The 26,423-nt window shown below is 40.5% G+C and overlaps 1 protein-coding gene across 2 annotated transcripts in view; it reads left to right on the top strand.

Moving 5' to 3' along the window:
• Window positions 1-26,423, top strand: part of FMN1 (formin 1) — a 236,426-nt gene that overhangs the window by 71,128 nt on the left and 138,875 nt on the right. For both annotated transcript variants that reach the window (XM_025197756.1, XM_025197755.1), the window contains one exon: window positions 24,775-25,559. In XM_025197756.1, the coding sequence (XP_025053541.1) occupies window positions 24,775-25,559 (785 nt within the window). The remainder of the gene's footprint in view (window positions 1-24,774; window positions 25,560-26,423) is intronic.

Below are 26,423 nucleotides of genomic sequence, written 5' to 3'. Positions count from 1 at the left end.
AGTTCAGTCTCTTTTTTTCCTACAAAACTGTGCTTTGATCTGCTCTAAAGTAAAATAAATGATGTATGGGAAGAATAAAATATTTGTCACTTGCAGAAAGGATCCCTATCTACTTCTGAGTGACCTAAAATATTTGCTCTTGGATACACACATTTAGAAATTTAACCACCATGGCACTTGGACTGCTTTTGATGTTTTAGGACTCTATAACTACTGAATGCTGGCTATCTATTTAAAATCCCAACCCCTTGGAGTTATCCAAGAAGTGTGGATGATTATATTATTTTTTCCTTTCAATAACTGTCAAGTTTCTTCCATGGTTTTTTTAATGTACAAATTCCAAATGTACATACTTTTTCACATTAATTTATGACCTTTTCATATGTTAGGTGTCAAGATATACCAAAACCCAGTGGAACTCAAGGGTTAGGGAGACAAGTTACACATAAACCAGTTTAATTGATCAGAAACCGGTTTAAACCTGTAACAGAACAGAAGTTCAGTGCACATAAACCAGTTTCACAATGGCTGAAACTGGTTTAAGATAAACATGGTTGAATGTAACTGATGTCGGACTGAGCTGATATGGGCCAAACTGGTTTATGAAACTTCTATCCTAGACCCCTTCCTGATTCAAGTTAAATCACAAGCCCACAGCATGCTTTCCAGCCCTGGGCTGAGCTGGGCTGGACTGCGCTGTCTGCTCCAGAAAGCAGGGCTACCCCTACCCCTCTACTCCCTAGCTGGAGCAGTGAGGGAGTGAGAGAACAAGCTCAGATGGGGATACAGCCCAGTCTACAGGAGTGGGAGTGGCACAGGGTGGGGAGTTAAATATCCCTTCACCCACTCAAACTTACTGCTGGCTGCAATTGTGGACTACAAATCCCAGAGGCACCTAGAAGCAGGAAGATGAAGTGATGAGCAACGCTGCACAGTCCTGCTGCTGTAATTCTGGACTGCAAATCCCAGAGACCTCAGGGGCAGCAGGAAGAGGAAGTGAACACACATCCCATGCAGGGTACATGCCTGAGAGCTGCAGGCATGTGGCTGTATTTCCTGAATCAAAGGTAATGTCTGTTCACTTCGGTTTCAATGTAATCTATGCAGTTTAGATTAACTTGCAAAGACTGGATTGATTCAGCCTCAGGCTTTTTGACTGTCTGTACTTAGCCAAGGTGATTCATTCATTCTTTAAAACTAATCCACTAGATCATTTAGATTTTATGGTTAAAAACATTTTGCTGGCCACCAGATATTTTATGCATATGTAACTTAGTCCTCTGGAAGAGCTACAAGACAAAGATGCTGATTAGTAGATGATGGGACCTGTGAAGAGAAATCTGGCCCAAGAATGCAAGATATTAAATACAAAGCATTTGAATCCATTAGGATAATTTCATTTGTGTCCATCTTCCTAATTTCTTTAAAGTAAATGTCTACCTCTAAACAGTGCCAGGTTGACAGGTCTCCAGTTAAGAGGATCTTAAAGATAAGGTCTCCAGTTAAGAGGATCTTAAAGTTGCCCATGATTGCAGAGGCAATCATGGGCAACTGGTGCCTCCTAAACCGGGGGGGGGGGGGGGGGGGGGGGTCCCCCAGGAACTGATTGCCTCTGCTGGCAGAAGTGCCAGTAGCAAAACCAGAAGTGCTGGTGGCAAACCATTAAGTGGGAGAGCACAGCCATTCTCAGGGGACGTACGTGCACCCTGTACGCATCGCCAATGATAGCAATGGATTGTTACTCCATCACTTTACTAATATACCTTAAACTTAACCTGAAGTGATGGCTAGATTGGGAGGATAGTTCTATCTCTAGTTTTTTGGGTTTTTTTCAACTGTTGGCTTTTCTGTGTGCAATAGTGTAAATAATTGTAGGTCTTATCATGTTCCTATCTGTTGTCTAGAAGCCATATTACCTCCATTATATGATAGGGAAAATAATTGTCCACTATCAACCTAGAAAAAACTTGCTAATTATCTCTTACAGGGGAGTGGCCCCTTATCAATCCCCTGAACTACCCTATTCCATATATATGTAGTCTTTTGTCTTTATGAACTTCTTTGACTGTAGCCAAGAACAATGAAATAACAGCTTTACTCACAAACATTTTGGCTATTTCCCAGGTACTAAACTAGATAGAGCAAATTCAGGATGGATTTAGATTCTACCAAGATTTCCCTCTGGGCAGAAAGATTACACAATAGAATAAAATGTTGTCCAGGTGCAAAGTTAGTGTTATTGGATCCTTACCCCTGGATTCCAATGCAATGAACATTATTAGACATATTATTTCCTATGCTGGAATTTCTAATATTTCACACTGCCTTAAAAGATCACCAAGGAGTCATTTATGAGTCATCAGGAGTACTTTCTGTGTGTTTTGGGGTGGAAGTAAGGGAGAAGAAGGGATTTGCTTTTAATAAAAAGATTAATCTGAGTGAAGTTGTGTATAATTTTTTACTATTATGCATTCCTATATACCTAGGACATATAGGGTCCATCCCCACGAGTGTGCATGTGCAGTTTGTGGTGCTACAAACCTGTTTGTGGTGCGACAAAGCACACGTGGTGCACATGCATGCATTTGTTGCACTGCTAACTTGCAATGCAGTGGGCTTTTTCTGACATCAGGAGATCCCAGTGTCAAAAACAACCACCACAAAAAAAAGTGGTATGGCATAGCATGAACTACCAGAAAAGGAGTCTGGCTAACGAGAGCCATGCTCTGGCTACTAGCCAGGCTCCAAACATCTGGTTACCACAACTGCTGCCCCGGAAGGCCCCCAAAGGCCCAGGCAAGGCTGCTGGGGCCAGTCCAAATGCTTCCCTACCCTATCCAGGGCAATTTGCTGTGTGCCAGAGCACACATATGGGGTGTGCCTGAGGACAAATGGCAGCGGCACAAATACATGCTGCTGCTATTTGTCCCCCAGGAAACATGTGTGTGGGTGGGATACACCCATAAGCTGTAGGATCTACAGATGATCTGTTTAGATCTGCAATATTCCCCAGGTGAGTTAAATTTCTCTAGTTCCATTATGAGCTAGAACATTAGGGCAGGCTTGAAAACACCTGTGATCCTTTCAATTTATCAGGGGAAAAAAAGTAATAGCTTCAGACAGAAACCATGTGAAATTGTTTCAATTTTTTTCAGAACTAATTTTTATGTTGTTAGTAATTATTTAGCTCTACACCTGTGTACAGCATTTCTCAAAACATAAAGCCAGATCCAATTCCACCTCCTAGGTTTCTCTGTGGTGCTTAAACAGCTAATGTCATGTCTGTGCTGAATTTCTGCTGAGCCTGGGATCACTACTAAGGAAATAACCCCTTGATCTGCACTCCCCCTTGCTCAGTACATATCTAAGCTCTGCAGTTAAGCAGCATATATGGTTTAGAGTGCTTTTGAGCACATGACCCTTCAGATGGCAATGCAAACAATGAAAGGATGAAGTAAAGGAGACTATTTCTATACGTAGGAGAATAAAGACTAGGTTAAAGTAGGTTTTACAGAAGTCTTTAGAGGTGGGACATTTGTTATACAGGATGACAAAGACAAGCACTGACCAGAGTGAGGAAAACTGAAAGAAAGATGGGGAAATTGTTGAGTCCAAAAGGGGTTTTCAGAAGAAATAGTGATTTTCAAGTGGTGCTTTTGCATCTTTAAAAGATCAGTTTTTTGAAACACTGTCTAGGTCAGACAGTTTAGGGTTACCATATGTCCAGGTTTTTCTGGACATGTCCTCTTTTTTTTGACCCCTTGTCCAGGAGTGAGGGGCACCAACAGGGCTCAGGGGGTGGGCAGGGGGCAGATCACTGCCCCCCCCCCAATCATATATTCAATGACCCATAGTTAGAACCTTATTTCCTTCAAAAATGTTTTCTGACCCTAAACTGAAGACGTCTGTGGGGAAGTGCCTTCTGGGTTACATTGCATGAAGGCGAGTCCTATATAAATCACATGTAAAAGCCAGAGACTTAATTATATTTTTGTAAACATAATGGAAGAAAAATGCAGCTTGGTCTTCTAGATTTATTTTTTTTATAAGTGTAGCAATTTTAATAATATATTTTATGTCCAGAGTGCTCAATACCATACCTCAAATGGTTAAGATAAAAAATGAATGTTGGAAGGACATTTGTTTGGGTTACTGAATGTTTAATGATACTTGGAACATCAAAATATGATCTTAATTGCAGTATAACATAAGCAGACAACCTAATTTTGGAAAGGATAATATCTCATTTCAGCTTGATTTTTGTGTGTGTGTGATAGAATAACTATATGCCTAGTGTATTTTTGTTGGTTTTATATATACAGTAACCTGTGATTGATATCCTCTTCCTTAATGTGTTGCTTATTGAAAAGGTAATAGTTCCAAGAATTGCAAATCAGTCCTTACCAGTAATTGCAAGAAGTGCATTTAAATCAAAGTTCATATTTCATAACAGATCAAAGTTGTTATATACTTTGTGAAATACCTTCAAAATAAATGTTTAAATTACCAAATCTGAATAGAGTCAATGTCTAAATGTTAAGAGAATTTAAGGCTATCTGTAGGGTGATATAAGAGCATTGCTCTTGCTATCAATAAAATACCTATATATTGCTATATGAGTGAATATATTTTCATGATGTGCCATAATATGAATATTTTTGTAGAGAGAATTACTCTATCTGCACACACATTTCTTTACCAACTACTCATATACTAATAATGGTGCAGTAATAAGAAATTTAGACTGTATAAATGGAAACTGTATTTTATGCATCTGCTTCAGCCAGAGTTGCTTCCCAGCTATTTTATATTATATTAATTTGTCTTTATAAAAATAATCTATTTAATATCTCTGAATAACATTCACAAAAAACTGGATTTGTATATATTGTTTAAACAAAGTAAATATTTGAGAACTAAGAATTTTTAACAGAGGGCCATAAGTTGTGTTATTTTGTTGTCAGTAACAGGAATAATTCTAACTGCATGCCCTTGAACACAGTATTAATTTAGCATATGCAACTGATTAGGTATTTGTAAGAAAAGAATTTTGATTTTTACACAAATTGGCAGAGGGTTAATTTTTCTCATCCAAATGTCCTTTGATTGTTAATTCTCTGATTAATGCTGCTAAAATTTAAAACAAATGTACATTTTTTGGGGGAGCAGTGATTTAAAAAATATTTTTGTGTGTCAACAGATAAAAAATATCAGAGTTGATCCAAAGATGAAGTAAAAAGGAAAAAACCTACAAACCACAACTCAAAAAAAAGTCATAGACTGTTGTGGGAGAAAAGATTTTGTTCCCATTGTAGCTGGGCATAACATTTTGAGGCCCAAAATACTTCTGTGTGTTTTGTGGGTTTTTTAAACTTGACTTTAAAATCAAATATTGCAGTAGCAACTCAGCAGCAGTTCCTATTTTTAAGGTGTTTTTTCCTCACAAATATTAAAAATGGTTACTATGATCCCATAATTTTCACCCTATTGTGAGAATACAAAAAATGATAAGACTTAACTAGGGCAGCCTGCTGTCTGAAAATCTATCACTGAAACTGTACTAGTTCTAATAATCATCAATGCAAACGAATAAAATGGGTGAGCTTAAATGTCTCCCCTACACATAAATATGCCACACTTCAAGAAAACTTTAGTTTGAGGCTGTGTTTCAAGATTTGGGGCATATCTTTTGGCCCATTTAAAGTTCAAATGACTGTTCTACTCTTAAAAGTGATATGTAATCACTTTGCAGAATTCAGAATAGAATTAAATAAGAAAAATAGTTATGACAAAAATCATACCTAGTAAAATAAATATTTGGCCTTGGGTTTTTAAGAAAAAGTATGTGTCTTGTTTGATCTAAACCAGAGAGAAACTTCCAATATCCAGCCATTATATATTTCCAGGCTACTCTGAGATGATTACAGACTGTATTGATAGTTCCAAAGAGTGGTGTCCGGCTAGTATAATCCAGCAACAAAGTTGTTGAATGCAGCAGGATATCTAGGTTTATAATTTCCTTATTTTGATTTGTATTATTATTATGAAACTTTCATATCTGGGCAGTTCCATTACAAGTTTACAAAAGTTCCTTGCTCACTTTCACCATGTAACTCAAAGGACTAACATAGGTTAGACTGGCGTGAATAAAGTGCATTTAGTTCACTGCACAGAATTGCAGGATTAAATTCAGCCACAATCACTTAAGTCACTGTGCGTTGTACTTACTGTACTCAAGTTAGGTCTCCCATATAGTCAACTATCAGTGCCGAACATAAGAGACTGTGTTTAATTCCATTATAATTAATAGATTTCTCTGATGTAAATTCCATGTTTAGTTAGAAAATCTCCAGGCTATATAGAAGTGAAGTTGGTGCTGGTCTTCGGGTGTTTTTTTTCAATTAAGCACTCTAGCATCAAGTTCTGTGGATTTAAGGAACCATACAACGTCTTGGTACCTCTTTCAGTCATTCTGTTTCCCCTCAAGTATGTATTTCCATGTATTAGTTTACCAGTTTAATGGGTCCCAGAGTGGGCAGTCTGAATCAGTGTGGATTATGTACCTTCTGTTTTCGTGCTTTTTTTCCCATCCATATCTGCTCATGCAGAAAATGGTAGCAGAGTTTACTTATAAATGGAGAGCCATTGGGAAGTAATGGGGATATACTCAGCTGTAGAACACACATGCTAGAACAACCTACATTTTTCCCAGGTAAAATGTATTAGCAATTATAAAAAGTCTCTCCGTTATCATTGGTTTGTGAGACTTTAATGACCCAGCATGCTGTACCCTAGCAGTGATCTAGCAGGGGATGTGTGTATGTGGTGGGGGGAGAAGGGGGCTATATTAGGAAACAACATAATGAGCGCTAAATTTATCACTGGAAGATAGAGATGTTAAGGGTGTGCAAACATGATTCTTGAGGCTATATAGATGCAGAGTATGTCCAAGGACCACAGGATGGAACTACTCGAGAGTCCAGTCCTATTAGTCAGGCAGCTAATATGCCACCAAACTTGTCACTATGGTGGAAGAAACTCAGCAAGATTTGTAAAATTCAGACAAATAGTGAAGTCAGCTGAACTAAAGAACTCAAGACAAGACATTTGGAATAGGCTTGGAAATGCTTTAATCAAAGGTGCAAAAATGATCTGCAGCTTGTATCCCAAGCGAGAAGGAGTGGGGAGGGAGATAGGATATTAAAGAAGGGCTCCATACCTAACTAGATGAATAACCACTTCCAAAAGGATATTAGGAGAAAGCAGAGAGTCTACAAGGAATGGAAAAGGGATTGATCAGCCAAGAAAGCTATGTTTTAGAGGTCAAGAAGGGTAGTGAAAAAGAGAATTGCCAAAAATCAAGCTGAGTTAGAGCATGCAAAGGAAATTAAAACAAATAGCAAAAAGATTCTTCAGCCATAGAAATAATGAGAAAGAAGAGAAAGAGATGGGGTCCCTATGCAGTTGAGGATGAGGCAAAGATTAAAGATAGTCTAGGTAGGATCACTTTGCCTCAGTTTTCATTGATGAGAAGAAAGTTGAAAACTGGCAAAATCAAAATAGCTAATAGATAGCAGCATGTGAAAGCAGGTAGCAGGAAGTAGAAGTGAAACTCAAAAGAGTTTAATGTGTTTAAATAAAGGTTAATGGGTAATCTTTGTCCCTGGATTCTGAAAGAACTGGTACATAAAATCACAGATTTAACAGCAAGGATTTTTAATAAGTCTTTCAAGTAAAGAAAGGGTTGTATCTTCTGATTGGAAATTATTGGTTAGGATGGAGTAGATGGGGCTTGCACAATTTTTGATCATGTTTTGCACAGTTATTAAGCTTCTACTTTGAGGGACACAAAGCAAGCTAGAAAGTGTATCCAGGATAGAAACATGATATATTGTACCACCAGCTAATACCATTGACTGATGGGCCATTTTTAAGAAAGTGGTGAAAACCTACTGATATAAATATATAAAATTAATGCTATTCATAAAGGCCAAAAAATCCAACCAACTCTTGGCAATGCACATATTTATTGAGGAATTCCAAATGAGTATATGTTGAAACAAATTGAAAAACAATTTCTTCCTCTAATTACCAACTCTTGGGTTTAATTATAGATAATCTATTTTTAAAAAAGAGGAGTTGATGCTATAAACATGTTAAATAGATTACAAAAATATTTTTCTCACATTATTTTATTTGTTGGCTGTTAGAGCTATGTAATGTACCCAATTTTGTCTTGTTTGAAAAGAAAGGTGATTAAAATCTTCATGAAAAATCTGTAAAAGTGATAAATGGAATATGCCCTATTTGTGCCTGGCAAATATTGCTATCTCCTCAATTCTAGATCACAAATCTGTGTAAAGAGTTGGCTCAGATTTCCATTCTGGTTTTCCTTAAAAATGTCCTTTTATTTTGTAGTGTCATACTTCACATCCTCAGATAATTTTCCAAAATCCTCGACCATACTTCATGAATAACGTGTGGTTTAAACAAAATACATCATTGCACAGAATAGTGATCTATTCTCCAGCTTCAACTTCCAGACTTTTTTTGTTTCTTTATCTCTGCTTTCTTTGACCATTTTCTTCCTATTAACAAGGCCTGTCCTTCTCAGTTTATTAACATTTAATATAATTATTATTCATTGTCTATATTACAACAGTACTTACAGCCTCTGATTACCTTTAGTTGTAAATATAAAGAATCTAAATCCAATTGCCAATCCATTGTGCCGTTGACATGCAGGTGATATAATGGAGTATGGTAAGGTGTGTTCTCAACTGGTAGTCCATCCAGGATGAAATTTGTCTGATAAAATCTTTCCAGCAGTTTTCTTATGTATGTGGTCCTTTCCAGACTCTTGTCTAATGAGCCTCACCTCCATAAAACCATGGCTATTATTTAACTTGAAGTTCAACTTGAGAATTCTGCAGTCTTATTGCAGAAAACAGTAGAATGTCAAAACAACTGAAAGTCAGAGTAAAAGTTTAATTTTGCAATTTGTAAAATTTGTAAAATTTTATTTAAAAGAGTTGGACATTCCCCAATGTTGGAGGAACAGAATATTTTTCCTAATTGATTAGTCCCAAATGATATAAGTGGTAGTTCCTTGTGGTGGACAAAGCAATCATTGTTTTTTGTATAGTAGACCTTTATACTGGATTATTATAACACACTAAAGGAAAAAAATTGTCAAATACTATCTAAAAATTAGTATAAAGTATGCATTAACTAATCAACTTTCATTGTAGTATTTTAGCACTTTCAGATAGTTACAGATGTTTGGGGAGGTTAGGTGCAGACCTTATACTTAGATCCCTAGTTAAATCAATCTAAATCCAAACTGTACAGAAGTCCAAGAAGCTTAGATCAGTCTAAAAATGGTCAACCCAATGTAAGATAACTGTACCTCAGAGGTAGTCTGATCTAACTGAACTTCTGTACAGCTCCCAGCTTAGCCCTGGAACTGGAAAAGCCCAGCCACTTGCCCCAAACCCAGGGCTGTGCTTTTCCTAACCACCCCATGGCCCTCCCCCCCTGCCCCAGACAGACAACCCCCCGCCCATGGTCTAGCCAGCCCCTAACCAAGCCTGCCAACCCCCTCCCCCCAGCCCAAGCCACTCCTGGTGCCAGGAGCCAATTGAAGTCAGTTAGGGAGGGGTGGAGGGGTTGGATGAGTGTGGGGGTGTAGGTTCACTATAGGGTTTTCCATGTGAGGGTGGAGGGGTCAGGGCCTCTGGTCCTGGTGGGAGACGGAGTCCCCCGTCCCCTAACCTCCACCCTCATGAACCCTGCTAGCCCTCCCAATCCCTCTAAACCACCACACAGACCCCCAATCACAGCCTAATCCTGCCAAATGCTCCTGGTCCCCACCAACCTCCTGCACTACCCCCCCCAGTCTCCCTGATAATCCCTGCAGACCTTGCTTAAACCCCTGACACCCCACCCCCACAGACCCACGTTCCCTCCAATCCCCTGATACCCTGCTTGCCTCTCCCATCCTCCAATCCTCTCTGCAGCCACCTCTTGCCCCCCTGATACTCCCAATCCTTGCTGCGGACCCCGCTAGCCCCCCCATCCCCTCTACAGATCCCACTTGCTCCCCTGTCCCCCTCTGTGGCCCTACTCACCACCTTATCCCCTTGACCTGACAGGCCTTGCATGCCCCCATCCCCCACCCCCCATCCTGGCTTACCTTAGATTAGGTGGCCATTTTTTGCTCCATCTCATCTGCCCATAACCTCCGTGAATGTCTGCATACACCAGTTATGTATCTTGAAGAAATTAATCTTTCCAAGAAACTGACCTTTTCAAAAAAGTATAATGCACTTTTTGGGGGGATATAAGTTTAATATTTCAACAAATGTGAAATGGTAACATTCTGAAGATGGCAACTTGTGTCCTAAAGAATTTTTTTTACACTTTTCTACTGATGATGTCCAGATGTAGCTTTTTTATCTCCTTCCAGCTTTTAGAAAAAATACTAACACTCTGGTTTATACGTGTTAATAAAGTTTCTATATAAACTAATATTTAATCATTAGGGTGATGCACAAGGTTCACATCAAATTCTGAATTTACCCCAAACCGAGGTAGGTATAGGATGTAGTATACTATAAGTTCTACAATATAGATTCTGGTCTGAACCCTGAAGTCTGTGTTCAGTATGCACTGTATTGCCTAAAGGTTCAGTTGCTTCTTTGAATCAGTTACTTTTTAGGTCTGTTCTTGCATAGTTCCAGTTCCTTAATTAGATCAAATCAGAATTCCAGTGGCACTGTGACAGTATTGCCATTGGTCTTTATGACAAGGCTCCCTAAAATCTTCTTTGATTTTTGTTTACTCTTTTTTGAGTTGTTCTTTATCAAACTCCTTCCTTTTGCTTCTCATATATAGTAATCTGCAAGTATAGAGAGACATTTTCCACCCACCAATTATCATTGGAACTGTGAGGTACTGATTTTGTTCAGTTGGCCCCCCAGGAAATTGATGATTGTGGAAGAAGAGTTCTTAAATTCTTCATTGTGCCTCCAGACTGCATTTATGAGTTTTTTCTCACCAAGGTTTCAACAGCTTGCTTAAAGTTTTTAAGTAAAAAGTTAAGAATTGTATCTGAATTATCTCGTATCTCCATTTTAGTTTTTTATTTCCAGAATAAAAGACAAATCTTGTAATATTTTCCCCAACATTCACATATGACATCTTTTGGCCCAAGGATATATATTATTTTGAGAGAGGTAGTTATCATGTAATTCTGAAGTCATGCAGAAAGCAGGATAGTTTGCACCTTATAGACTAAATCAGAGACATATAGTATAAACATCTGTAAGCAGAAGGCTTACTTCATCAGATATATGTTTTCATTTTCTGTTCAGAGATATAATCAACATGAGAAGTAGCAGCACATTGTTCCCCATATGAAATCTTATAGCCATTATCTGGTCATGACATTCCTGCATTAATGTCAGCATTGATTCTATCAGTTGTTCCATTAATTATTTCTTTATTTTTGATACACACAGTGTCTAGTAATGGACCTTTGAATTTAAAAGTCATCTTGAGGACCAAATCCAGTGTGAAGTCTTACTCTGCTTTATTCAGGGGACTGATAATAAAATTATTGTTTTATATTGACTTTCCAGTAAAATTTTAATCTTTGTCTTTGAGTTGCTTTTTATGGCATCATTGCTGATTAATTTCCCATTTCTTGTAAGTGAAAGATGAAGAGAGTTTCCTCCTTAATAATGATGATATTGAAAAGATAGTGAAAGGAATTAAATGGAAAATTAAATTATCATCACAAATACTTTTCATTGATGAGGATAGCAGCATTACAGGATCAGAGCATTCTTCAACGTTCAGATATTCCACTTTCAGAGACAGTGTGTAATTTCAATGTTCAGAAATGCCCCAGGGTATGTTTATACCACATCCCAGCACTCCTAAGCCTGATCTTATACACATCATACCTCCCTATCAGTTCCCCTTTAATATAGAACAAATATTTCACTTAATGGAACTTAATATATTTTCTATCAAATATCTGTCAGGTTATGTGCTCTTGTAAGATATACTCCATAGAGAAATATGGTCTTTTTTGTTTACTAGAAGGTAAACCAGATACAGTCTGAAGATAGACTGTTTACCTGTAAGATGTATAGAGTTAATTTGCCCTATAAAATGCACATTATTTATATGGGGAATAAATGCTTACCCCCATATAACATATAACAACCTACACCCCTACCCCCATACAACAATTTTAAATATAGTGTGTTGAAATGGAAATATTACACTTTTAAATATGATGCATCTATAATAATTTTAGTGCCTTTCATATATAGAATCCAAATGTCTAAAAAGTTCAGCTGTTTTCCAGCCTTATTTTTAAGATTTTAAGAGTAATAGTACACTTGGAATGGTACCGTTTAATATCTCTATGGCATTTTTCATCCTCAAAGTGTTTTGCAAATATGACCTTATAATATCTGAATATAATATAATATGACCTTATAATATCTGAATATTTGTGAAGATTTTAAATCATATATTTATTTGTTTTCTCCTTATTTACAGTTTATTCCCAACACGTGTGTTTTCCTCAAATCTATCTGAATTCTATTTTATCTAGAGTCAAAAGCTTATCAATTTTTCATTTCAATTCAGAAATATATAGGTAGACTTTTAACTGAACAGGGATGCTTACAAACTCTTTTGTGTATGGAACAGTTTGGAGTAAACAAGTCCTATACTCAGCAGCAATTACATCACCTGGAAGACTGTCATGCAAAACCTGTGGAGGCGAGATTCTTTGAGTAGATGTGATATCTTTTATTAGACCAACTGAGTAGTTGGAAACACGTTCTTGGCAAGCTTTCAGGTACAGTCACCCTTCTTCAGGCATAGGGAGTCTCTGCTGATCTTAGAGTCTCAGAACAGCAGAGACCACCCCCCGAATGCCTGAAGAAGGGTGACTGCATCAAAAAGCTTGCCAAGAACTTTTCAAGGGAGTAATAAAAGATATCACATCTACTCAAAGAACCTTGCCTGCCTATGTCCTTAGACCAACATGGCTACAACCAAAAACCCACCATGACATTAACATTTTTTCTTAAAACTTGTCTATCTGTTAAGTTGAGAGGATCAGAAGATGTTATATGGCAGAATTCAGTATTAGATAAGAAACTGATGGGTATTTCCCCCCAAATATATTATCAATAGCTTGTGTTCTTTGCAGTATTTTATTTTTAATTTATAAATATTTCAATATGCCTTCATTTTCATGTCTAAATGTATTAACATACGTCATTTTAAATTTGGAACGATCTTAGTATTTTTGTAGCGCATTCATTAACCACTTAGGACTGTAGGAACAAGGAGTATGTTTGCCATTTACATTTTGGGAAGTCGTAACTAAAAATGTTCATAAGAATAATTTGTAGTATTGTATGTGACATCCACTGTATGCAGCCCTTTTCTTATCATTTCTTTCTTTATTCAGAGAAATCTTTAGTTCCTAAATTCATTATCTTGGCTTACTCCTTGCATAAATGTGAAGGAGACATATGTATGGACAATCAGGTTAGTGAGTGTAACAAGGTTTAAGAACTGATGATAAGTTTGTCGAACTTAAATGTAGGAGAAAGTTTGGACATAGATCTGATTCATATCTAGTCTTATTTCAACTGTATGGCACATAACCTAGATTTTCATTTGGTCTTGTTCAGCTACTTGGTCTTTTTCATGAACTCAAATTACTAATAAACAAGTTTTTCACTGTTAACTTTAAATGAACTAGCTTCATTCACTTTAAACCAAATCCATGGCTAATCAGACTTCACTTAGGACCATGTTACATTTAGCATGGGCTAACTGCACTTATCATTAGCATTCAAGCAGTAAAGTATGTGCTAAGTGCCATTGTAGCATAGTAAAGATAGGCCTTTTCTATCAAAGAGAATCTCCAGCTCATATTACTTAATGCAGGGGTGGGCAAAATGTGGCCCGGAGGGCAGATACAGCCCACCAGGCCATTCTATCTGGCCCACAGGGCCCCTAAAAAATTTAGAAAAGTAATATATATCTGCCCCTGGCTGCCTGTCATGTAGCCCTCGATGGCTTGTTAAAACTCAGTAAGCGGCCCTCCACCTGAAATAATTGCCTGCCCCTGACTTAATGTATGTTGAGCTAACATTGGACTGCTTCACGAAAGTAATGTGATTAGGAGACTGGTACGGTGGTGAGGGGAGGTAGGGGGAGTCCAGTAGAGCTGTCCGTTGGGCTCCCAGCCTCCTTGCTCCACCAAAGCCTTAATCTGGGGAGGTTCTGGTGCAGTAAAGAGGCTGGGAGCCTGACAAATACTGGACTGGCAAGGCTCCAGTGTGGTGTGGGGGTTGGGAGCCAACAGTGGCATGGCACAGAAGCCAGTCCTAGCCCACATACTGCTCAACACATAATACATATTGCAGAATGGTAAAACAAAAAAGGCCACATGCATGGGTCTTGCCTACATCTTAATTCTTCCAAATTTTGTAAGGCCTCTTAAGTTTAGGTATGTCTGTAATGTGTTCCCTGTGTTTGCAGGGAGGGCAATTCTCAAAAATGGTCTACCCTTCTGGTCATATTTCCATGCACCAAGCCCAGAAATGAGGCACTGAAGATGGTCCAGGGACATCCCACATGACCACTCTCAAGGTCTCTGTCTCCTGCTTGCTTGAGGACAGCTCTGGGAGCTTTTCTGCCTCATTTCTGGGTTTGGAACATATGATTGGGAGCATTTGGGAGGTGCATACTCAAGAACAATCTTGGAGCAACAGGCACACCATGTACACACAGGTTGTATACAGATGTGTTGGGGCTTTTTGTTTTTTTCTTTGGTTTGGGATTTTGTTTTGGTTTGTTTGTTTGTTTCATTGTTCTTTTTTTTGGGGGGGGGGGGGGGGGTGCTACCAGGAGAATTGCTGTTCTCCCAAATCAAAAATGGCATTTCTGGAAGAAAAATAAACCAATTCCAACCCATGAGAAGTCATTCTTAGGAGAGTTTCCTGGTAGGAACTTCTCACTTCAGAAGCCCTGGAGTGAGAAGCAGGGAGTAGGCTTTGACCTTCTTCTGTGTCCAGGGACCAGGAGCACAGCAGAGAGATCAGCGCCACCCACTGCCTGTTTCTGACTCAGAATTCCCTGCAACAAGAAGCAAGCAGAAGGTTTTTCCGATTACTTCTCCTACTTGGCTCCCTGAGACTGAGAATAGAGTGGAGGAGCAGCTGTTTGCTCCTCCCTGCCTGCTCCTTAAAGGGGGGAGCATACCAGGGGGCTTTGCCCAACTGCTCCCCTTCCCTTCCACCTCAGTTCAAGAGGGAATAGGACTTTGCCAAACTGCCAGTGGCTTTGCTTCAGTCTGCCCTCCACTCTACCCCTGGAGACCAGGTTCTCCCCACCCATTCCCCAGACCCTGGTCTCAGGGAGGTTCAGGGAATCTTTCCCCACTGCTCCACACTCCCCAGGAAACAGGGGCTAGGGACAGACATTACACATAAACCAGTTTAAATGATCAAAAACTGGTTTTAAACCTGTAACAGAACAGACATTCAGACAAGCATAAACCAGTTTGAAAATGGCTGAAATTGGTTTGAGATAAACCTGTTTTAATGTAGTATCAGACTTAACTGATTTGGCTCAAACCAGTTTATGCAATGTCTGTTCCTTGCTGGTTTAAGATAAACCAGAGACCCCCAGCATCCTGGCATGCTCTCTGGGTTGGGCTCTCTGCTCCATCCCAGCCAAGCTGGCCCCACCCCTCTGCTCCCCAGCTCAAGCAGGGGCAGTGGTCTGGGCAGGGAGGGGTTTAATTCCCCCTCTCTGTCCCACTGGCAGGGACCCAAGCCATGTGTGTTGGGGGCACCCCTCCTCCTGCTGCAGCAGTGGGGCACCATGGCTCATGAGGCAGAGGGGGGGCAGAGGAAAGGGTTAGTCTCCCCTCTACCTCCACTGGCAGCTGGGTCTGCACACCACTCAGACGCATTCACTCCCTGAAGGGGAATAGGCCCCTGCTCTCCCCTCTGCGGGACAGTGCAAAGAGGAGAACTAACCCTCGTCCCTGTCCCCCACAAGGGGCCCTGCCAGCTAGCATCTGGTCATGATCCTGCCCAGCTGCTGCAGCAGGAGGGAGCAGGGCACTTGCTGTCTTAATGTTGGGGAGTGTGGAGGAGGCCGCACTGTGGGGCAGGGAGAGCTCTGGGGGGCTGTGCATTGTGGCACTAGGGTCTGGAGCCATGATGGAGCACTGACCCCATGGCAGGCAGCAGCTTTCCTTACCCTGCCCCCTCTCCACAAGAGGCTCAGGGAAACTTCCCCCTCACAGCTCCAGTGGCCAGGTGGTGCACAGTCAGATTCCAGGGGCTAGGGGCTGCTCCACAGCTGGACTGCCATTTTCAGCAGCAGGCCCCAGCCCTTCAGTACAGGTGGGAACCAGCACTGCAGCCCTGACCCTGTGCCCCTGCGCTGGCTCCAGGCTCACCCCTACAGGCTGAGCAGCGGTGGTACAGGAGAAGTGGCCTCTCCTTTGCCAAGCACTTCCAAGTGCAGCTGCCCAGAGCTGGCACTGGGCTGCCCTATGTCTCTGCAGCGGAGACTTTTTTTTTTAAGCAGGGCAACCCAGTTCCGGCTCCTGGCAGTTGCACTTGGAAGCACCAGTCACCCAGGGCCAGCACCAGGCTGCCCTGGATCTCCACCAGCTGCTGGGAGCTGGTAGCCCCAGGTGGCTGCATTTGGAAGCACCAGCAGTGGGAGGGGGAAGGGCCATTTCTCCTGCATCACTGCTGCTCAGCCCAGAGGGGCAAGTCTGGAACCGGTGCAGGGTCAGGGCTGCAGCACTGGTCCCTGCCTGTACCATAGAGCTGGGACCTGCTGCTGCCAGGCTGCTGAACAAGGCAGTCTAGCTGCAGACCAACTCCAGCCCAGCTGCATGACCCAGCAAGACTAGGGGATCCACTGGGGTCCAGGCAAAACCTCTCCATGGGCCTGATCTGCCTAGCCTGTAGAGTCTGGCTGTGCCCTGCCTGGCCACTAGAGCTATGAGCGGGGAGTTTCCCTGAACCTGAGCCTCTTCCGGGGGGGAGAGGCTGCGGGTCAAGGAAAGCTGCTGCTTGCCACATGGTCAGCACTGGGGGTGGGGGGGCCTCTGGACCCCAGTGCCACAGCTCCTAACATTATGACAGCAAGGGCTCTTCCCCTTCCTGCTGCAATGGCCAGGTGAGGGCACAGCCAGACACCAGCCAGCAGGACCCCTTCTGGCGGGCAGGGACAAAAGTTATTCCTCCTCCCTCCAGCATCCTGCAGAGGGGACAGCAAGGACCTATCTCCCTGTAGGGAATGAGTGTGGCCAGGAGTCAGGCAGACCCAGCTACCAGTGGGGGTAGAGGGGAGAATAACCCTCCTCTCTGCCCCCCTGCCTCACAGGCCATGGTGCCCCACTGCTGCAGCAGGAGGTGGGGGGAGCCCCTGGCAGACCTGGCTTGGGTCTCTGCCAGTGGGATAAAGAGGGGGACTTAAACCTCTCCCTGTCCAGTGAAGCCAGGACTGGACACCCCCCCCTACCCCCACCCCCCACACACACAGCTTCCCTGCAGCTGAGGGCACTCTCTAGTGCCCCCGGCTCCTGACCTGAGCAACTGCAGGCATGTGCCCGCATGTCTGCTCTGTCACAAACTGGTTCAACCTAGGCAGGTTAGACTAACCTGCAAAGATTGAATCAATTCAGGCTCTGGCTTTTTGAATGTCTGTCCCTAGCCAGGAGGACTGGAGCAGCCATTGCTCCCTGTGCCTGCCCCACACTTGAATCATCCTGGTATCAGGAAGGCATTGAAAGCAGGAGAGAGGAGGCCACCACAGGCTGAACACCTTCATGCTCCTAGCCCAAAAAGATTACTACTGTTAGAAATTTCTCAGAAATTTCCACCACTAAAAATAGACACCTGTATATGGCCACAGTTTCTCTAGCTGGGAGGTACAAATCATGTTCTGTTTCACTCTTTAGGTGTGCATGCACAATATAAGGCAGCAGTATGGTGAAAAACCTGAGTGAGCCCTATACACGTTAGTCCCCAAATCAGAAATAGCATAGATGTTTGTGTGGTGCAATATCTAGACTTACTAGTTTCCTGCCTTATAACATGTAGACCAGAGGTCTCCAAGTCATCCTCTGCCTTGGACAAGATCCAGATTATAAAAGATTTCCCCACCCCAAGTTTGGCTGGAGCAAATTCTGGTTATTTAAGTCCACGTTATGGTAATAACATTCTGCCTAGTTCATTTTTAATATGGAGAAAATGGAAAATGTTTTTAAAATGGAGAAAACTGCAAAATCAAATGGAACCAAGCAAAGGCATTCTCCAGTTAGTAGCTCCACCTTTCTTTCCCCCTTAGCCCACCCCCTGTCAGGGACCTCAATTTTCCTTATTTTTGCCATTACTTTATTTGCTGATGAATTCTTCTTGCAGCCTCCTTAATTTAATCCTATGCACCTATCAAATAGGTGAATTGCAGGAACCTGAGACTATCAGCACAAGTAATTTTGACAGCTCTGAAAGTGGAGAAGAAGCTACTTCTTGGGAGTAATGATAAGATTGAGCTAAGTCACTATAACTTTTGCTCAGAATGAAACAAGGTTAGAGTTGCAATGTTTTTGCTATGCTTATATTGATATGGGAGCATACAGATAGAGCAGTTAGATCATAACAGTTGTTATTAGTATTATTTGATGCTCATACAATTGTTTCATCTGCCTATAACCTAATATTAATGCAGATTATTTCCTTCATTTTCCATAATGGAATTTTAGGTATAATTTAAAATTAAGTTATTAGTAAAGGGGAAAATAGCATTTCCCCATATTAAAAACAGACTATGCAGGATTTTATTAACATAACATGGATTTAAATAACCAGGATTTGATTCAGCCAAACTTGGAGGGTGTATTTTACTTTATATACACACACACACACACACACACACATTGGTTCATTGAACTGTATTTTAAATTAGGATTTTAAACTGTTATTTCATGTTCTGTTCAGCTGGCATCTGAAGTCAGGAACTAAAGTGACCTGGTTGTTTATGTGCTACTGTCAATTTAGAAAATGATTCTGAAACTGATGATTAGCTGATGTTGCTGAAAATGCTGATTTATATTTATATTAAAAGTTCTCTTTTTATTAATATTTTAAAATTTTTCCAGGAGACATCAGTAGTTTGGAGTATAGGTAAAATAGCTAAACGAATGTGGTTCATTGCACTTTTGAAATACAGTTAATCATTATAACAGACCACTCATTTTCTTCTATTTCATATGCTTTGCTTGTTCGAACTCGTTGTCTTTTAGTCCTGGGTCATTTTTCCTGTACTAATAGATAAATCCTGCTGATAATATTTTAATCCAGGTGTCAAATTCTCTTTAGTACAGAAAGAAGAAGTTTGGGGAATTCTGTTCCATACAGTTTATGACCATAAAAATACAGAGAAAATATGATGAATCTTAACTGACCAAAAAAGAATAGTTCTGTTTATTTGTCACAGCAGAAAATTATTTAAAAATACAAAGCAATAAAAACAATAAAAGTTACTGACTGAAAGACAGCTTTCATTGAGTTAAGCCTACAGTTGTGTACTGCATTGTATACTGAAACATAAAAATCCAGAATAGAAAAAATGTATATACTGTTACCACAATTGCTTTGGCACCTAATCAAATCCATCTCATGGCTTTGACAGGACACTCTGCTTGTCTTAGAATGTATTTTTAGGGTGTGTGGAGTTCCACCAAGTCTCCACATCCTGCATGATTTTGTGCTGGGGGATGTTCAGCTCTGCTTGTTTGTCCCACAGCATCTTGCCCCACTTGATGCTCCTGTGGAAGTAGCCTGCCACCTTCCTGCATTTGGAAATGAGCTTGCTGGTGGTGCTAGTGCCATCACTGGCAACCCTATCTGTCTCCAAGGTGTCCCTGACAATGAGGTAGAACTTGTGTGCCACACAGTGGATGCCAACAAAGTTGGCATCACAAACTGCCTTGACCATATTGGCCCCATTGTCGGTGACCATGAACACGCGAGCAAACTCTCCCAACCTAACAAGTCACCCCTGTACCAAGTGGTTTGTGGCCCCCATGATCTTGGTTGCTGTGTGGGACCATCCATCACCTCGGCTTGAAGGAGAGCCCACCAATGGTCTGACTGGTCTCACCAGTGCCCTTTGAGGGAGAGGTAGGCATGATCTCCACCCTGGCTGTTCCAGATGTCCAAGGTGAACTATAGAGCCACCTGCAGACCTTCCTTGTGCAGCTCCTCCCTCAAGTACTCCCTGCATGCCTCATACAGGGAGGGCACCACCACCCTGCTGAAGGTGGTGTGTGCAGGCACTTGGTAGGATGGGGCTACCAGTGCCATAAGCTGCCTGAACCCTGCCACTCAACGAAGGAGAAGAGCTGGCCATTGACATCAAGCATCTCCCCAATGCTCTGAGTGATCTCGCTCACCCTTGTAATGCACCCCGCTTTCTGTCCGCCTTTCCCCCACTGTTCCAGGGTGGCCTGACTCTGCTTTGGGGGAGATAAAGGCTTTGGAGTGAGAGGGGGACTTCCCTTTTGGGCATGCTCCTGCTGGTGCCAGGCTGACAAGGAGCAAGGGCAAGAGGGTGGTGCCTGCGGAGATGCATTAGAATCCCCGTGCTGCTCATGTGTCTTGTTTCCTTGCCCTGGCTGATTTTGGCTTGGCAGCTCAGGGAGATAGCATATGTACGATCATCTGCCAACCCAAAATGATCCCAGATCACACTACCCACTCACTTCTGGGGTGTGGGTGCATGTTTGGATGCTGCAATTTCCCTCTCCTTAGCAGACAGACACACAGCAACAGGAGGAGCAGACTCAGCTGAGCCATTTGTCCCCACAACCTCTACCTCAGCCTCCTCTGAAGTGCCTTCTGGAGCCTTCTGAGCACAAACTCAGCTGATTCCCACTGCTGCCCCAGAATTTCCCTTGCTAGGGCACTCAGATCCAGTTCCACCTCTTCCTCTGGCACTGGAAAGGTCAGCATTGGAAGTGAAATGGGAGTGGAGGAGAATGTCATGCTGGTGCTGGTGCTGCTGCTGCTGCTTGTTGTCATGGTGGTGACATTGGGGGTTAGGGCTGGTGCTCTTGGAGGGGGTACAGTCTCAGGCACAGGCACAGGCAGTGGCACTGGCACTGCTCCCTTCTGCTTGCTGCTTGCGGGAGCCTCATCCCTGCTAGTTGTAGGAAGGAGTCTGTGTCTCAGTTTGGGGTGGGGGAAACTTACACCTCTCCTTCTACCCCCTCTTCTGCCTTCCCTGAAGGCTTGCCAGCTGCCTTTCCACCACGCTTTATAGTGTGTTTCATTGTGTATTTCTTTTATACAAATATATAAATATATCTGAGTTCCTATATAAATTCTCTAAGGTGTGTAGTCTATGCCGCAAGGTAGAAATGTGTCTGCGTTCCTATGTAAATTCTGTAAGGTGTGTAATCTATGCCACAAGGTATAAATATATCTCCCTTCCTATATAAATTCTATAAGGTATATAGTATATGCTGCAAGGTATAAATGTATAGAAATAAAATATAAATGTATCTCCCTTCTAATCTAAATTAAATTCTGTAGTGTAATATCCAATATAATTATAAAATTGAAAAGAGTAAATCAATGAATATAATAATAAAATTAAAAGGTCGAGAAGAAAGCAAGAGATATTGTGGAATCCCACTTGCTAGGCTAGGCTAGCAAGTACGAAATCTTTCAAATCAGTGCTAGTAGTAGCCTTCATTGTCTAATGCTCCTGAGCTGCTAGAAGACACAGCTCAGTACCTGTAAGACCCCAAGGGAGAAAGCAGGCCAGTTCAAACAATGCTGCCTTTTATGCAGTTTTTCCATCCCTCCCCCAGAGCACTGGGATTGGAAGGGACCTCAGGGAAGGATCACAGTCACTGGCCAGCTACACAATCAATATGAGAACAGTCCTTCCCCACTCTTAGCCCTCCCTCTCATTACTTTCTGTTTCCCTGCAGGCAAGCCCAGCTTGAGCTTTGAAACTTGAAATATTTTGAAACTTTCGAAACATTTCGACTGCCATCATTTCATTTTGATTTCAATGTTTCAAGCTCAAAACAAGTTGAAATGAAACAACCAGCAAAATTTCACACAGCCATAGAAACAAGTTTGATTTTTACAGGAAAAGAAATTAGAGGTGGTGTCTGCATTTAAATACCTTAGAATCTATATGTAAAGCATTCTGAGCTCAAATAAACATATTGAAGAGGTAAGCACTAGAACAAAACAAGTCTTGGGTAGAGTTTTATCCTTTTACAATAAGATGGGCAAAATAGCAGTCCTGGCAACAGTGAAGAGCTATACGTCTAAGGTAGAGTGCATTTTATTCTATGAAGCCAAAGCCTGGGATGCTCACCCCATGGTTTACTCAAAAATAGAAAAGATCTTTAATTACTTTTTAAGTCAGCTTTTATCTCTACATAATTCTGTGGGGGGGGGGGAGGGTGCTCATGCATTGTTAAACAAAATACATCAATATGAGCACTTTAGTTTAATTAAGAATTCTAAATTATTGGATCAAAATTACATTTTTTATGCCTACCTGATACCCCAAGAAGTGGATTTTCAAAGCCTTTTATTTTCCAAATGAATCCTTGTTTGTATGGTTAAATATCATCTGTATTCTTCTCCAGAAAAATAGGCTGAGAAATATACTGGACCAGTATTTCCTTTATGTATAAATTAAATTTTTTAAAAGGCCAGCATTCAGACAGATATGTAGGCAGTGAGACTTTCTCAAATTTCCCCTCTTTTGAGATTAATAAAGCACTCATTCGGCCAAGAAGCCTGCCTGTCTGCAGTACAAAACTACAAACAGTAAGTACATTCTTATGAGGTCTGCAGTTGTTAGGGACAGGTGGCATCAGACCCCACATTTAGACAGAATTTTGTGTGAAAAAATTAAATAGATCATTTAAATCACTACTTGTGGTCTTGTTTGCTTTTACAAAAATAAGGGGGAAATGGATCTCTCCATTGGTGAAAAATTTAAATACTGAGCTACTGAAGAAAAAGCAGTTTGTCTTCTCTCTAAGAACTCAGAGCCTGTCCTATATTCCATTAAGTATATTTGCATTTCTTTCGCAAAGAACATGGCCAAAATCAAATAGAATTCCCCTGTTTTACTTTATTGTCCTTTGCTTCTTTTTATCATCATATAGGTTTTATTTTTTATTGTCATAGTCTGTTTTAAATTTGTATAAACTTTTATATAGTGAATAACTTTATTAACTGTTTTTAGCAAAACTGTAAGTTGCATAAATGTTATTTATACGTTATATATAATCACATTAATTTTATTTTATTTTTTAGTGAACACTGTAAATAAACTATTACCACTACTGAGTATGAGTCTTCTGTAAAAGGTGTTGAAATGGAGCTGCCTCCAGAAGAAAGCACTTGTTGATTAATGGTTGGAGGATATACTGGTCAGCTGAGGAAAAAAGAGAATTTGCCCAAAATCTTTATTTGCTTTGCCTTTGACACTGACAGTAATTGTTTTACACACAGTTTTTGTCTTTGCTATCTATACAGAGGGGGAGGGGTTGAGCCTTTCAGTAGCAAGAGGGGAGGAAAAGACATTGTTTTTGAAAAGGGAAAACATAAGAGATGTAAAAACTACATAAATTGGCAGTGAGAATTAGGAATAAGTCAAGTACCTAAAACTAATTTTAGTTCATTTTAACAAACTGACTACAATTCAAAATGTCTGTCTCTCTTAAGTGTATTTAATTATTTTGTAAATTGCATTTTATTGCATGATATATGATTAAGATATGTTTAAATTACTATACAATACAATGCCTGAGTTTGAATGATGTAAAAAATACAAAACCTTTATTTAAGGTATAAAAAAACAAAAAACAAAATCCACAACCAACAAAAACAAGAAAAAATAATTTGTGAATGTAACAAAGAAAACCACTGAAATATAAATAATTATGATAAATGAAACAAAGATAATTCAGATGCATCAAATTGAAAGATGGAAATGGAAAATGGGATCCAAAGTTTAACATATAGGCAAAGGATTATTATTCTTTATGTATATGAATGCAGCCGGACTAGACTTATTCTGGGATGAGCTAAATCAGATCCATTCTTCTTTTCTGTTTGGTGGAGGGCAGCTGAAAGTCGACAAAGTATTTCAGACCTTGAGCAGAAGCTGCAAAATACTTCTTTCTGTACTTCCCTTTGACTCACCATGAAAGGCAGAAAGGGAATATGGATCATTGTTCTGTCCTTTCCTTTCCCACTGGCTCTTTGGAAAGAGCACACTGTGTGTTCATGTGCTCCACTTTAAATTTGATTCTGGGCCCAAGATTCAGGAATCACTGACATGGTTTTTCAAGGTAGGGAAGGGCCCTTATGCATTTGCACTAAGGAAAGTTAAAATGTAGACCATATTTAACTGAGTATTCTGAGTAATTAATATTATCTATGAAATATGCTTCACTGAAGAAAAATTATTTTTCTCATCAGTTTCCTTAAACATCTAATGAATTTTTCTAGATAAACCAAAAGTCATGTAGAACTTGGAAAGCCCTGATATCTTCCTGGCCTTGTAGTAACACGTTTGCTTAACATGTGCCACATTCTTAACTGTGAACTAATTATATACTGCTTTTAACACAAAATTTTCATTATTTTTTCACAGTCTCAGTCTGAACTCAGGGTCTTCCATATTCGTGGAGAGCATGCTTTATCAACTGCAAAGCTTGAGGAAGCCATTGAAAATCTCAAGAATGAACTGGAAAATAAATTAAATAAAGGAAGTGAGAAAGCAAAGGATGTCTGTGTATCTACTGAAGATGAGAACCCACCAAAGACTTACAGAAATGTTTGTATACAGACTGACAGAGAAACCTTCATAAAGTCTAGTGAAGAGGAAAACAGAATTGTGAAGAATAACCAAATAGTACCTAAAAAACTTAATTTATCTTCTTTAAATCATAATATTTCAGCCCAAAGTGACAATAAGGAAGCATGTTATCCTATGACATCTCCAGAAAGTGTTTTATCTTGTCAACCAAAACAAACATTGCCGCTACCACCACCACCTCCACCACTTCCCCCTCCTCCTGAATCTCCAGTACCAAGTTTAATCCCTCCACCACCTCCATTGCCACCAAGCTTGAGAACCTTTCCATTGATATCCCAGTATGGATCTGACCCACCACCACCTCCTCTACTTCCCTCAGGTTATGAGAATCTTCAAAGACTGCCACCACCACCACCACCACTACCACTGCCAGGATTTGGGCCTCCTGGTCCACCTCCATTGCCTGGCTGTGGACCACCTCCTCCACCACCACCTCTTGGAACTGGGTGGATTTTTAATAGCACTTTATCTTCAAGCCAGGGTCCTCGAAAGCCTACCATTGAACCTAGCTGTCCTATGAAGCCTTTGTACTGGACCAGGATACAGATACAAAACAGAAGGTAAAGGTATTTTCTTTAGACTTAAAGATACAATTTAGACACTGGGATGTTGAGCCATAGAAAATAGAAAAGTAAAATTAGAGAGAGAGAAAATAGACCCAGGTTTAAACATCACAAAAGTAGATCATTAGCAATCATTTCAAAATAAAAAGTATAGATAAAATTTTAATAGATATGAGGTAGAAGAAAATAGAATATGAATTGATTAGGCCTAATAATAACTTTAAACTAGTAAATAAACAGAGTATAGTAAAAGGCAGGGGAGGTGTATCTAACATCTAACAAGAGTTTGCTTGTTTATGTACTGATACTTCCAACTAGAGATGATCAAAAATTTTCCAAAGAAACAGATTTTACTTGGAAAATGTTGATTGCTCACAAATGAAATGTTCCATTGAAGCATATCTCCATGTCTCTCTTGATGAAACTTCAATGAACAGTTTAAGCAGGAGTCTCAGTTATAGGAAGGAGCTGGAGCTGGGGAACTCAAGGTAAAAACTTGAAATGACAGAATTTTCTGTAGATCAGGAATTCTGCTTACAGTCATTTCTTCTTATCATTTTTGTCACTTTAGATTGTGTGTTCTTCAGATCAGAGTATGGCCCTGATTCTGGAACTAGACACACCTGTGCTTAATGTTACTTTTTCCTGGCATGGCAAGAGATGTGATTTTTGGGACCTGTGATACAATGCATCAGGTCTCATTACACCACTAAATTAACATCTGCCAGTGGCCTTTGTCTATACAGCAACGTACCAGAAACAAACCTCGGTCCTAAATGGTAACATTTATATTCAAATGTATATCTATTTGCTATAGATAAATAGATTATATACAAATGCATCATGGTATGTCTTTATTAT

The sequence above is a fragment of the Alligator sinensis genome, unplaced genomic scaffold (genome assembly GCF_000455745.1).
Source record: "Alligator sinensis unplaced genomic scaffold, ASM45574v1 scaffold262_1, whole genome shotgun sequence".
Taxonomy (NCBI): Eukaryota; Metazoa; Chordata; order Crocodylia; family Alligatoridae; genus Alligator; species Alligator sinensis.
This window is presented reverse-complemented; position numbering and strand designations above follow the sequence as displayed.